Genomic DNA, 14,340 nt, shown 5'->3' with positions numbered 1-14,340 from the left:
AGACACGGCTACTTTTACTTAAAAATCTATTATGTAAACAAGGAAGCCCATTGACCCAAAAAGAGCTAGCACAACTTGCTAGGTGAGTAATTTGATTTGGTCTATCTTACGGCTTTTTTTTTTAAAGAATTCTTTTTCTGTTTTATTTAAAGTAAGCTCAAGTATGAAATGAGTTATTCATTTATTAGAAGACTTCCTGTTGGGCCGGCCCCGTGGTTTAGAGGTTAAGTGTGTGCGCTCCGCTGCTGGCGGCCCGGGTTCGGATCCCGGGCACGCACCGACGCACCACTTCTCTGGCCATGCTGAGGCCGCGTCCCACATACAGCAACTAGAAGGATGTGCAGCTATGACATACAACTATCTACTGGGGCTTTGGGGGAAAAAATAAATAAATAAAAATAAAAAAAAAAAAAGAAGACTTCCTGTTGTCTCATTTTCTACTTCCTTTACCTTCTTTCTTGTCTCTCATTCATATATATGACACCTAAATTTTAATTTCTAGATCCTCTACAAGACATGACTGAAATATTTAATGATAGTACCATATTCTTTTTATAAATTTATTAAAACTTATAAGTGATATTAATTTTAAAAATTTAAAACATACCTGCCCATATCAATGCAGATATTTTCATATACACTTGTTCTTTTGCATTACACATAGTTTTTTAAAACTTATACATCTTCAACTTTTTTTATTAGCAGTGTACTTAAGTAGAAACTGAATATAGGAGATGCACTTGTGAATTTTAATCACTGAAAAATCTCATAAACTAATTTAAAATATTCAACAAGTATGTGAGTAGCTACTAATTTTAGTAAAAACTGAGTTCCCAGACACCTACGAAAAAAGAACAAATTCAATACTTGGAAATATTGTGGTGCTTCTTTGTCATTCCAGTAAAGAATTCAGCTAATAATGTTTGATCTCTATAGTTATTTAACATAGTACATGATAAGTAAATGCTTTTTTTCCCTGTTTTATTTTCCTCCTCCCCTTTGCCTCCCTAGTTCTTAATTCCCTTTGATAAGCTCTTGGCTGCCCAGGATTCTCCACTGTGGCATCCCATTCAGGTGTGCCTTTTTTTGCCAATGTCTTCTACCCTAGACCCTTCCTTCACCCTGTCTGTCCTACATTTAAAGAAATCTACTTTGACTGGCCCTCATTCCAGCAAGGCAGCGCTCTGTGTCAACATAAAGAATTATTAACTTATGGAGAAGTAATTATGGTTATGTGTCAGTTGGTAAGCAGTGGCTTATAGATGTTACCTTTCCAGGGGACATGTTTGCAATTTAAGGGAGCCTCCTGGAGATATAGTATGCCTTAATATAAAGGAATGGTTCTAATGATGAAAATTTCAGGCATTTTAAGGAGCCAGCAGTAGACTGTTTTGTTTGTTCTTAGCAAGTGGGACTTTCTGTGCCCTTAAAAGCAAGTCACATAGCTGTCTGCTTGATGACAGAGGCAAACTAGGTTTTACCTCTTATTAAATGGAGATTTTAAATCTGCAAAGATGAAAGTAATTTGTTCTTTCTTCTTTCCCATTCTCAGAATGACCGATGGGTACTCAGGAAGTGATCTAACAGCTTTGGCAAAAGATGCAGCACTAGGTCCTATCCGAGGTAGGTGTACAAGAGCTGGAAACATTTAGAACTATTTAGTAGACCACTTTAGAAGTTTAAGAAGTCTATATTGAGAGATCTTTCCTTATTAGTAGCAAAGCTGTATCACTGGAAAACTTGGTACAAAGTAGTTGCTAGACTTAGGGTCAGCAAACTTTTCGGTAAAGGGCCTGATAGTAAATACTTTAGGCTCATGGGCCACATATGCTCTCTGTTGCATATTCTTTTTTTTTTTTTTTAACAAAAAAACAAAAATGTGAAACCAGTCCTATTAACTCATAGACCATAGAAAGACAGTCTGTGGATCAGTGGACCATGACCCTTGTTCAAGACAACAGGTTTCACTTCTTGATAGTAGGTAACCAGCAGAAAACTCAAAGAAAAAGAAAACTTTTTAAAGCAAGCAAAAAATAATAATAAAGGGAAAATGTTCTTATCTGTTTTTTGGCTCCTTTCATTCCAGTATTCTATCACTTGAAATTAGTATGTCTAAGGGAAGTTTTTACTTTTTTTATTATATATTATCTTTTGAGGAATTGCACTAAAATATATCATTCATTGATGTGTTTTAATTCAAGGTAATTTGTTGGTTCTGAAATACTACAAGTGATCATTTTTAGGTTAGATTAAACTCACTGTGATATCACTTTAGAGTACATATTCTCAGCTACTTTTCCACAGGCAAGATGGGCATTGGATGGGCTAAGCTCTTAGGTATGTGTTCAGATTACTGGCTCTGATGATAAAATAGATCATGCAACATGCAACTTCCGGAACACATCTCCTTTGGTGACACTGCAGAATCTGTACTGATTAATATAACTACTGCTTTGGAGGATAATAAATCTAACCTTGAGAGTATATTTTGAAACTCTAGGTAAAGCATTTTAGTCAAACTTTCTTTCTGCCAGAGGCATGAAATCTTGTTCAGATAGTGGACTCAGAAACAGTAGCTGAGGTATAAATCATTTATATTTCTTAGAATATTTTAGCTATTATTCTGAAGCAGACAAAAGTTGTTGAGTTAAAAAAAAAAACTAATGCCTTTTGTAAAGACCAAGTTGCAGTCTTTTAAATTCACTCTCAGATTTGTAAAATCTATTATCCTTGGGCAATAAACAAAGAAATTGAATGCCTCCCAGTTACTCCTAAGAAGGAATATTATTCTAAGCATTTATAAATTATATGTACTCTTAATATTAATGTACATCTATTTCTTTTAATAAAAATGACTTATATTGAAGATGTACTTTTAGATCATTGTACTTGGTTTTACTCTTCAGCAATTTAAACTTAGAAATATATTTTTTTTGTTTTAAGTGACTATCTTTTCTGTTTTACAGAACTGAAACCAGAACAAGTGAAGAATATGTCTGCCAGTGAGGTAAACTATTTTACAATTATTTTTTCTTTGTTCTGGTTCTCTGTAGTGTACGACAAATCTTTTGTCTGGATTTTTCTGGTTTATTTGATTATAGACTAGAAAAAATTAACTTAGCTTCATTTCAAAATATGGAGACCTATCAAATTACAATCTCTTATGGTGTTCTTTGGTAATGGACAAAAAGTAGTGTACATAGTCATTGTCATTTTCTATCAAATTATATTATGTAAATGCTAAACAGAAGAAAATTATAGGAAACTTGAGGATTTTATACATTATGAAAGTAACTTGTAACAGGTTAACCCCTTGATGTTCTATTTTGTTAGTTTTTCAGTGTTTGTTTTCCTTCTTATAAAAGCAATACAATTACCATTGTAATATAATTTATTACATTTTCTTAATATGGTAGGCCCTCTTATGAGATGCTGAAGCATTTCTTTTGAAAAAAAATTGCCTGAAAAATATAAAATTGAATATGCAGACTGATCATAACTATGTGAACAAACTTTTAAAATCAGACTTGAATTATATTTGTAACTTATCTGTCGAATATTTTTTTTACTGCCTAAGTTTCAACACCTATTGAAGAGACAGTGAACTCTTAACATAGAGAATGAGTGTATGTATTTGAGTACATTTTGACAGTTTTTTTCCTTCAAGCTTCTAAGTAAACTTGAGGTTGTCTTCAGTGCAGTTAATCAACTACATTACTAAGAAAGTCCTCACACTTCTTGCAACCACCCTTCCATTTTAACAGTCTGGTTTACCCAGAGTGTTTTTGACATGAATGAAGCTTAGAAATAGAGAATTCCACATACCCACTTTGGTGTTTAGCTACTATTACCTTAAAAATTTACATTTAAATTCTAAGTTCCAAGTCCCTTTGATTGGATTCATAGTTTTAATTCCACATTTTTCTAATTTTTAAAAAATATATAATTACTGTACAATTTTTGTTCCCAAAGTGTCTTGTGGGTTTTTTAAAAATAGTTTAAGTATAATTTATTGACAATATCCCATAAATACATTCTTTCTTAAATGTTCTTATATTCATAAAACTAATACTACTTTCTACCCGAAAAGTAAGCATCATGTATGAATTATTTCTTCTCCACACACCACTCCCCCTGCCTTGGACCCAGGACAGGTAAACTTGATATCTCATGTACTCTGGCCCCATTGATTGAAGTTGAGGAAAGGTTCATTGTGTGACATTTTAGGTCTCTGTGCTTGTCTCTTGGAAAGACCATATGGAATAAAGGGACTGATCAAGGCAGTAATGAGCTCAAATCACCAACTGGCAAATAAATTTCAGTAAGAATCGGTCTACAAATTCTCAATCGACTTAGGCAAAATTCACTCAGCTCCATATCTGCAAGTATTCTTCACTCTGTCTCAAGCTCCAGGGCCATGGCATTTCCTTTTAAGAGCCATTGGGAAGGCCACTTGTACCTAAAAATGGAATGCTTTGGTACACTTTCATTAATATCTTATAATAATTTTATGAAAGCAAGTAGGTGGGGCTGCTTAGGGAATAGTAGAAATTCTTACAAATCTGTCCATCATTATTTCATGAGAAGAGACGTGTTTTCCATTGATAGTGGCTCTGTTAACCTTTGTGTATATTTCACCCAACCTGAGAATATACATGCAGTCAAATTTAACATTTTTCTTCGCTGAACAAAGTCAACCTAAATGTAATTCCTGTTATATTTGAAGAATAAAGAAATTTTGAGTCTATTTTCTTTTTCAAGTGACTCTTATAGACTCATGACTTTAAAACAAGGTAATTCTGTTGCAATAGGTGTCTCTTGCCATATAACAAATTGCCCAAACACTTAGCAGCTGACACACATTTATTATCTCACATTTTCACAGAGTCAGAAGTAGGGGCACCACTTAGCTGAGTCCTCTGCTTCAAGTGCTCCCAAAGGGCTGCAATCAAAGTGTTGGCCTAGGGTCTCTTACAAAGCTGTAATCAAGATGTTGGCTGGGACTGTAGTCATTGCAAGGCTCAACTGGGGAAAGATCTGCTTCCAAGCTCACTCACATGGTTCTTTGCCAGATACATTTCCTAATGGGTTGCTGGGCTGAGAGCCTCAGTTTCCTCTGGCTATTGGCTGCTTTCAGTGCCTTGCTGCATTGGCCTCTCCAACATAGTACTTTGCTTCATCAAAGCAAGCAAGCCAGGAAGATGAGAGAGCACCATCAAGATGGAAGTCATGGTATTGTATAACCTAATGGAAGTGACATCCATCACTTTTGCTGTATTCTGTGCTTAGGTCCAGTCCACACTCAGAGAGAAGAGATTACAGAAGGGCATATATAACAAGAGGCAGGAATCATTCGGAGACATGTCAGAAGATGCCCACCACATCTGTAAATCATTTCTAATTTTTTTTTATGTTTAAAGGGTCACACTTAGTGAAATCTGCTTTTGTATTAAGATGAGCCTTCTCAACACTACTTCAAACCTTTGAAAAGCACCTTTGCTTCCTGGGAGTAAGACACATCTTGAATTTACCTATCCCAAGACATGGAATCAGTAACTCTGTAGGAACTCTGGTTCATTCTAATGGAGAATAATATTAAGACTCTTAGGTGTAGAAATGCATACTACTTTATTGTTGGTTTTTTTTTTCTTCTTCTTTTTTTTTTGGTGAGGAAGATTGGCCTTGAGCTAACATCCATTGCCAATCTTCCTGTTTTTGCTGAGGGTGATTAGCCCTGAGCTAACATCTGTGCCCATCTTCCTCTATTTTGTATATGGGATTCCTTCACAGCATGGCTTGATGAGTGGTGTGTAGGTCCATGCCCAGGATCCGAACCTGCGAACCGCAGGCCACTGAAGCGGAGCATGTGAACTTAACCACTGTGCCAGTGGGCCAGCCCCCTACTTTGTTTTTTTATTAGTACTGGTATTATGTTAGTCCACTCCAACGACAAGAGCCTGAAAATACACATATCTTAAAAATACCATGAAGTCATTCTGATAGAGTACATTTATTTTAATATTACAGTGTAACAAATCTACTTGAATTTTTTAATCCCACACCTAAAAATATAATTGTATCCATTATTTTAAGTATGTATAAACCATAACATTATTTTAAACTAAATTTTAGATAGAAATACTTAAAGCTTAATAAAACTACTGAATGAATTATAGGAAGTAACATTACTGGTGCGTTTTGTGACCCTCCCAGTGATTCTGTATAGTCAGGTTACATTGTTATAATTTTTGGTTCTACTGTATACTTTTATCCAGTTTACTTTTAGGCTGATGGTTTTAGTATTAATAATTTGGTAATAATTTTAGCTGTTAGTCCTGATTTATGACTTAACATTTATAAAGCACTTAAAATAGTCTGGCAATAGTGAACATGTATCAGTGTCCATTAAATAATTTTAAAATACATAAATACTCAATAATGGCATTTTATTATAGAGATTAAGGAAATCCATTCTGTCAGTCTCATTTGTAAGATGAGGGGAAAGACAAGTATTTTGGTTTCTAAAATCATATACTAGAATTTTATTCGGCCATTATTTGGTACAACTTTAATAAATAAGTGTATTATCAGGTACTGGTGTATGTACACAAATTTAGGTGAGATAAACCCAATTTGTCTTTTATATTTTATAAGAATAGAAAAATAATTGTTTTGGAATTCTGTGTTTTTAAGAGGTAGTACTGAAAATTGTTGGTTATAAATTTAGGGTATAATGTACTTAGTTTTTAAAGCACACAGTTTGTATCCAGTTTAATTTTTTTAAGGCATCTTTTTTTTTTTTTAATAATTTTATTTATTTTTTTTTCCCCCAAAGCCCCAGTAGATAGTTGTATGTCATAGCTGCACATCCTTCTAGTTGCTGTATGTGGGACGTGGCCTCAACATGGCTGGAGAAGCGGTGCTTCAATGCGCGCCCAGGATCTGAACCCGGGCCGCCAGCAGCGGAGTGCGAGCACTTAACCGCTAAGCCATGGGGCCGGCCCTTAAGGCATCTTTTGATAAGACATCTTTGCTATTTATCTTTCCCTCTTTACTGAACTAGCTACCAGTTGCTTTTTCCTGTTGTATATATTAGTCTCATACTAACTTTAAAATATCATGTATAAATTTCAATATATACATACACAAACTATGTACTTAAATTAGAATTTCATCAAAAGCTTCTAAAACCTTAATTTCTATAACAAATAAATTTTATTCAGGAATATCATGGATAATACCCATACTACATTCATCATTCTTCTACACTTTGAGCTTTAGGAAGAGCCAGTGTGTGTTTTATAGTTAAATAAGAAACACATAAGGCTCATATGGTGATTATGCGGTAATAATATATCTTTTTTCTTTTTGACTAAGATTTTTCAGACTGGGCTACAAGTTACAAGTCTGGGTAATTTTCTTATTTTGTCGTGGAGATATCAGAGAGGATGTGAAATAGATTGGGTTTTATAAGAGTTATAAAAAGAAGAATATAGATAATAAATATCAGATGTTGAAGTTAAGTTTTGTTTCAGATTCTCCTTTAACTTCTTATTTTGGGGCAAAAGATACATGTATATACTAGTGACAATTTTTAATACTGGTCATTTTGTGCCAAACTCTGTTTTGCCGCTTTAAAATCCTTAAGTAAATAGACATTCTTTAACTCAGCATTGTTTTATTAATCTACATTCTCAAAGCCAATTAAAAATGTCAGAAAATATGACAAAATTAATATAAAAATGTGTTATAAGTAATATTAATATTAGAAAATTTCTGGGCCGGCCCCGTGGCTTAGTGGTTAAGCGCATACACTCCGCTACTGGCGGCCCAGGTTTGGATCCCGGGCGCACACCAACACACTGCTTGTCTGGCCATGCTGAGGCCGTGTCCCACATACAGCAACTAGAAGGATGTGCAACTATGACATACAACTATCTACTGGGGCTTTGGGGAAAAAAAAAAAGGAGGAGGATTGGCAATAGATGTTAGCTCAGTGCCGGTCTTCCTCAGCAAAAAGAGGAGGATTAGCACAGATGTTAGCTCAGGGCTGATCTTCCTCACAAAAAAAAAAAAAAAGAAAGAAAATTTCAAATGCAAGCATCCTACATATTGTAGTTAAAGAGCAATATTTCCTTAAAAGTCCTGTGTGCTTCTTGTAAACCCACACTTTCCTTTCTAATGGACCTAGCATGAATTTAGCTAGAGTATGTATGTGGCGAGTGAGAATGAGAATGCAAAATTCCATGAAACTATCCACAGAAAAAAAATTTGAAGGAGATAAGCCAAATAGTGGTATTGTATCTGAATGGTGGAATTATGAGTGATTCTTTTTTCCTGCTTGTCTGTATTTGTCAAATTTTCTATAGTGAGTGTGATTTTATAATGGGAAAATATTATGATTTAAAAGGTTAATACCTAGGAAACTAAACACACGTAATAAAAGTATACTAGTATATCATTTTTGTAAGATTTCTTATATAGCAAACTTGCCTCATATATAAAAATATGTAAAATAAGATAATTGGCATGATTTTCTAAGATACATCTATTTGTATTTATAACATTAATAAGCAACAGCATCATTACTGTAATCCATCATTGGGTTAACTACTGTATGTGTGTTCATCATTTATATTGTTGTGTGTTTTTTTGAAATCTAGATGAGAAATATTCGATTATCTGACTTCACTGAATCGTTGAAAAAGATAAAACGCAGCGTGAGCCCTCAAACCTTGGAAGCATACATACGTTGGAACAAGGAATTTGGAGATACCACTGTTTAAGGAAATAGCTTTGTAAGCCTGCAGAACAGCTTACTTTCCAAGAGAGAGAAACACCATCTTCAGTGAATAGTTATGTGTTACAAAAACTCAGCCTAAGTTTACAGGACTTTCCAGAGTCTTACAATTATTTGTGTACCCCAGAAGATGAACCATAAAACAAATTTGAATAAAATATACAATGCAAATGGAATATTTTGTTTAAGACCTTCTTGCCTGATGGTCATGGTTATCCCAATGGGCACTCTAAGTTACAGCACAACAAAAACTGATTCCGGTCTTCTTTACAAATCTAATCATAATGTAAATAATAATTTGTATATTGTGTTGCAGATGAAAGTATTCTAGAGACGAAAGTATTCTAGAGACCATGAATGGTAGAAGACACAAGAGCCGTTGGTTGGTTGTCTTCTGACGTCTTGTCTTAAAATAGTAATTTTTCCCGCTTTCCTTTCCTACTGTTGTCTTTACTATGGGTGAATGGAATGCCAAACACTCTTAAGTTTCTTTTTGTTTGTTTGTTTTTCTTTTTACAAATCCAGTGTGCCAAATGAAACTTTTTCCTATGTAATAGTAATAGGAAAAAGTATTTTGAAGGTTTTTTCTTCTGCATAAATCTACAGACATTAAACAATTGTGTTCTTTTCACTTTTTACTTTTCTGTTACCTTGCTACCAAACAATTTAGAAAGCAATTTGTTGATAGGAACAATGCAAATCTAGTAAAATAGAAAAGGAGCTGTGAAGGTTTGAGTCACTCTGTCATACAACATGTAGATCAATCCTCATGTGGCCTGCAAAAATTTTTTTTTCTAATACATTTGTCAGAAATCTATTGTAGACTGTTAACTTATTCCTAATGGAATTTATTTTCCGCTAGAATTATTCTAATATTTAAGAAAGCCAATTTTAACTACTGTAAAAGTGGTTCGCCTACAAGAGAAGGGAAGTACTGGGAGCTAACACATTTCTAATTTATTGCTTATTACTTTCTTACTGTTTACAGGATAATTATAAGCCAGTGAATCTATGATCTTTTATTCTTAATAATTATTAATCCCTTCAATGAAATTTTAAAAATTTACTGAATTTTTATATATTGCATACATTTTATAAATTTCTTGTGCTCACTTTGTTAACTAAAAAGTTTTAGTCTGTTAATCTGTCTTTTGTTTCCCAAAAATGTACAGTAATTCTGCTTGTTTGTATAAATATGCCTGGATTTTTATTATAAAAATGTCATTGTAGGAAGTAGAGACTCATAACATGGCCTTTTAAATATTGTAATAAAGGCAAATGGTTATTTGCCCTTAGTTTACTGGTTAAAAGTTTGTTTACAGAAATTTTCTTTGGTGCTTTCATGTAAAATGTCATGTGTGGAAAGAAAAATTTTGTAATAGTAACAAAGATTTTTCATTTAGGAAAAATATCTTTGGTTTTGAGAGAATACATTAAAATTAAAAACTTGCCCCTACTAGATAATAATTTTATAATGAAGACATACATTCTTCTTAATTTTACTCTTGCTTTCATTAAAGATTTATCTAAATATAGAAGATGTATGATTTAAGATCATATGCTGTTTGTAGCCGTAACTTAAATCATGTCTCTTCTAATCATGACTTTAGAACTCCCTGGATAATAAAAATGACGGTTGAGATAAACAGAAAAATAATTTTTTAAGCCAGAACCGTGCATATTTAGGTCATAAGTAATACCTTTTAAAAGTCTCAAACATTAAAGCATCAGTTGTAAAATACTGATAATGAAAGATGATGAAATATACTTGACAACACGAACTGGGAACATCCCAAATCAAAACATTTTCAATAAAGCTCATAGAATTTCATTTTGTATTTTCATTTAGAAAAGGATTATCATTGATGCCTGGATAACTAGTCAGTCATATTAAAGGTCTACGTGCTTCAAGCTCAACTTTTAAAATATAATATTTAAAATTGTCATGATTCTATCTTAAATAATTTAATGTAGCTAGCTATTTTTATTGGGAAAATTTTTAGATAAAGATTTCAAATGTTAAAAGATATAAAAGTCAAGTTAATAGTCATAAACATTGAGGCAGAGAATTATATTACTGTATGAATACCCATTCATGTACAGAAGTTACTTTCCTGATCAAGTCTGAAGTTGAGCTTAGTGCTAGAAAACTATTTTCTATGACTTACTATGACCAAGTTTTATTTCAAGCTGTGTGTCTTTCATAGAGGGGCCATGAAAATAGGATAATGATATAGTAGGAGGTGTAAGGGATTGGTCTGGTCTTTTTCAATTAAAATAGGAGTTGCTGAGGTTTTCCAAATTAGTGTTAGACTTAGATTGTGACCTTGTAGATTTTGCATTGAGCTCTGTGTCATATTACTTCCTAAAAGGTAATGCTTAAACATTAAACATTAGTGTGCTCTTCATGTTAATATGGCAGAGTTTTGTAAACTAAATTAAAACTTACTGATGTACTGGACTTTGAGCCAAGGGAAAGAATCAATACTCTCTCTCCAGGTATTTTAAGGGTAACAGTTTATTCTAAGACAGTCTGCCCATTGAGGTTATTAGATTTCTGACTTGCAAATATGCTTTGTGCTCGGGAAAAATTGGAAGAACAGCAGATACTAGAATTCTAATTTAAGTAAATATATAGCAGTCTTTGTTTATAGTGTAAAATTGTCTATATTTTGTACAAAAACTAATTCTTTTGGTAGAATGAACCATTTACAGTTTGTTTTTGGACTCTGAGTGAAAGGATTTTCCTTTAAATGCTTGTCTCAATTTTAATCTGGTCTTTTGTACTTTTCTTCAGAAGAAATGAATTAAAAGGTTCAGCTGCATAAAGTGGGTTTTTATCCTAATGGATTGGAAATAAATTATAAACTTTATTTTGCCTTTAATTTTTTTATTTAAAACTTTTTGAGATTTCAGAGGTTGCAGTCTGGTAATGAAGGAGTAGCTCATATTGGACTGTCGTGCCAGTAACAACGGTAAACTGAACAAATTTTAAAAGCCATGATAGAAGACTCTAGAGAGCAATCAGAAACACAGGCAGAAACTACACAACATTGTATACTAGAAGAGATCCACATAAACTAGCTTTTACCCTGAGAGCAATTTCCAGTTCCAGCAGTGTGCTTGGAAATAGAATACAAGCAGAATCTGACAGTTGTGCTGGGCTGAGGAGTCATTTGGGGCTTCTAAAACAAGTGGAAGTTAGAAGGAAAATCTTGGAAAGAAGAGAGCTTCAGAGATTTGTACGCTCCTAAATCTGCCTACAAGTTCCCTTTAAATCTTTGGTGGATTCCAAATTCGTACCTGTGCAGTGTGATATGCAAAGGAACGCAGCAGAAACAATAATTGAAGTCTAAGGAACTGAGCAGAGGTAGCAGCTGCTGGGGGAATACAGAGTTTGAATTCAAATTCCACTAGGAGGGGTTTAGTTTGGGTTTCTTTCTTTTTTTTCTTGGGAGGAAGATTAGCCCTGAGCTAACATCCGTTGCCAATCCTCCTCTTCTTGGTGAGGAAGATTGGCCCTGGGCTAACATCCGTGCCCATCTTCCTCTGCTTTATATGTGGGACACCTGCCACAGCCTGGCTTGATAAGTGGTGGTGAAGTCCGTGCCCAAGATTGGAACCTGCAAATCTGGGGCTGCTGAAGTGGAGCGTGCAAACTTAACCTCTACATCACTGGTCTAGCCTCTAATTTGGGCTTTGATGGGAACCCTTCCTAAGGAGGAAGGACAACATCCTAGAACTAAGGGCTACACCTTAGGACAATGGGCAAAATGGGAAGAAATTGTAACAAAGCTTAAAATCAAGCTTTCACAGCGTCAAAGTTATCCATTAGTAATTTAACAGTTAGCCAGAACAAAAGCACACATTCTTTAGAAGAAAACAGAATCCAGAGTCTTCACAACATACCATCCACAAACTCCAGTACACAATAAACAAGCTTACAAAGAAAAATTATCTGAGCCATAATCAATAGAAAATATATAGAAGCAGAAGCACAGATGATCTATATGTTGGCATTAACAGAAAGTTATTTTAAAACAGCTTTAAAATATGTTAAAGAATTTACGGGAAAAAAAGATGATAGATGAACAGATTGGGATTCTCAGCAGAAAAATAGAAACTAGAGCCAAATGGAAAGTCTGGTGATGAAAAACAAAAATAAATGAAACAGTGTCTGAAATAAAAAATTTCACTGGATGGGCTTAACAGTAAACTGTACATAGAGGAAAGACAACTGGAAGACAGCCAGTACAGTTATCATCCTGAAGCACAGAAAGAAAAGAAACAGCAGTGGTTTGAGACCTGTGGACAGTATCAGTCTAATGTACCAGTAATTTGAGGTCCAGAAGCAGAGAAAAGGAAGAGAAAGGGGCAAAAGAAATATTTGAAGCAGTAATGCCTGAAAATTTTCCCAAATTGTTGAAAGACATCAACTTAGAGATCCATGAAGTTCAGTAAACTCAAGCAGAATAAATACAACAAAGATTACATCTCGGTACATCATATTGCCACGAAAAAAATCTTATAAGCAGCCAGGGAGGGGAAATGACCTTCTATTCAAATAAACAGTGAAGTGATGGCTAACTTCATCAGAAATGATGAATCCAGAAAATGATGGAATGACATCTTTTAAAGTGCAAAAATTAACAAAAGGTAACAAAATTCTATACTTAAAATGTTCAAAATATTAAGGCAAAATAAAAGCTGTTCCAGATGAACAAAAACTAAGAGAATTTGTTGCTAGCAGGCTCACATAGGAAATGCTTTAAGAAATTCTTTAGGCTATAGGAAAATGATCTTCAGTAGGAACCTGTATCTCTAAGGAGGAATTAAGAACTTTGGAAATGATAACTATGTCAGTAAATATAAAAGATTTTTTTCTTAATTTCTCTAAATATTGGCTATTTAAAAGGTTTACTGTGTGTGGTATTTATAATATATGTAAAAGTAAAATGTGGGACAAAAATAGCACAAAGGATGGAAGAGGGCAGTGAATGGAATTATATTGAAATAAGGTTATTATATTGTACACAAAGGGGTATAGTATTAAAGTAAGGTAGACTGATAAGGGTGCATATTGTGATCTTTCACCCAGCCACTGAAAAAATAGTATAGTAGATCTAAAAAGCCATTGGAAAAGGTAAAGTAGATTACTAAAAATTACTTGATTGATTCAAATGAAATCAAGGAAGGAGAAAAAAGAATAGATGAGATAAATAGAAAACAACAGAATGGTAGAGCTGAAACACAGCATTGTCAATAATTAAGTGAAACTTAGATGAATTGTTCTCTTAACCTCTTCCCTCCTGAACTACTCAGTTTTAAAGCCATTAAGTGATTGGGTCTTCAGGAGTATCCGTAGATTTGATGTTTCACTAGGAGCACTCACAGGACTCAGCATAAAGTTACACTTGCAGCTATGATTTATTACAGCCAAAGGATACGAGGCAAAATCAGCAAACGGAAAAAGGACAGAGGAAACCAGGCACCAGCTTCCAAGAGTCTTCTCCCAATGGAGTCATACAGGATGCACTTAA

At 34.0% G+C, this 14,340-nt stretch overlaps 1 protein-coding gene across 4 annotated transcripts in view; it reads left to right on the top strand.

Moving 5' to 3' along the window:
* Positions 1-11,673, top strand: part of SPAST (spastin) — a 59,335-nt gene extending 47,662 nt beyond the window's left edge. For 2 of the 4 annotated variants that reach the window (XM_014781289.2, XM_004418162.3), the window contains exons 14-17: positions 3-82; positions 1,553-1,623; positions 2,967-3,007; positions 8,664-11,673. In XM_014781289.2, coding sequence (XP_014636775.2) covers positions 3-82; positions 1,553-1,623; positions 2,967-3,007; positions 8,664-8,786 — 315 coding nt within the window. In that variant the 3' untranslated portion in view covers positions 8,787-11,673. Of the gene's footprint in view, positions 1-2; positions 83-1,552; positions 1,624-2,966; positions 3,008-5,289; positions 5,587-8,663 lie in introns of those variants that run through there. The other 2 variants (XM_087436947.1, XM_087436946.1) reach the window with 2 other exon arrangements.
* Positions 11,674-14,340: the final 2,667 nt, after the last annotated feature.

Source organism: Ceratotherium simum, chromosome 11 (assembly GCF_057802395.1).
Source record: "Ceratotherium simum simum isolate JZ-2026a chromosome 11, ASM5780239v1, whole genome shotgun sequence".
NCBI classification, from domain to species: Eukaryota; Metazoa; Chordata; class Mammalia; order Perissodactyla; family Rhinocerotidae; genus Ceratotherium; species Ceratotherium simum.
Note: the sequence above shows the minus strand (reverse complement) of the source record. Positions and strands in the feature narration are given on the sequence as shown.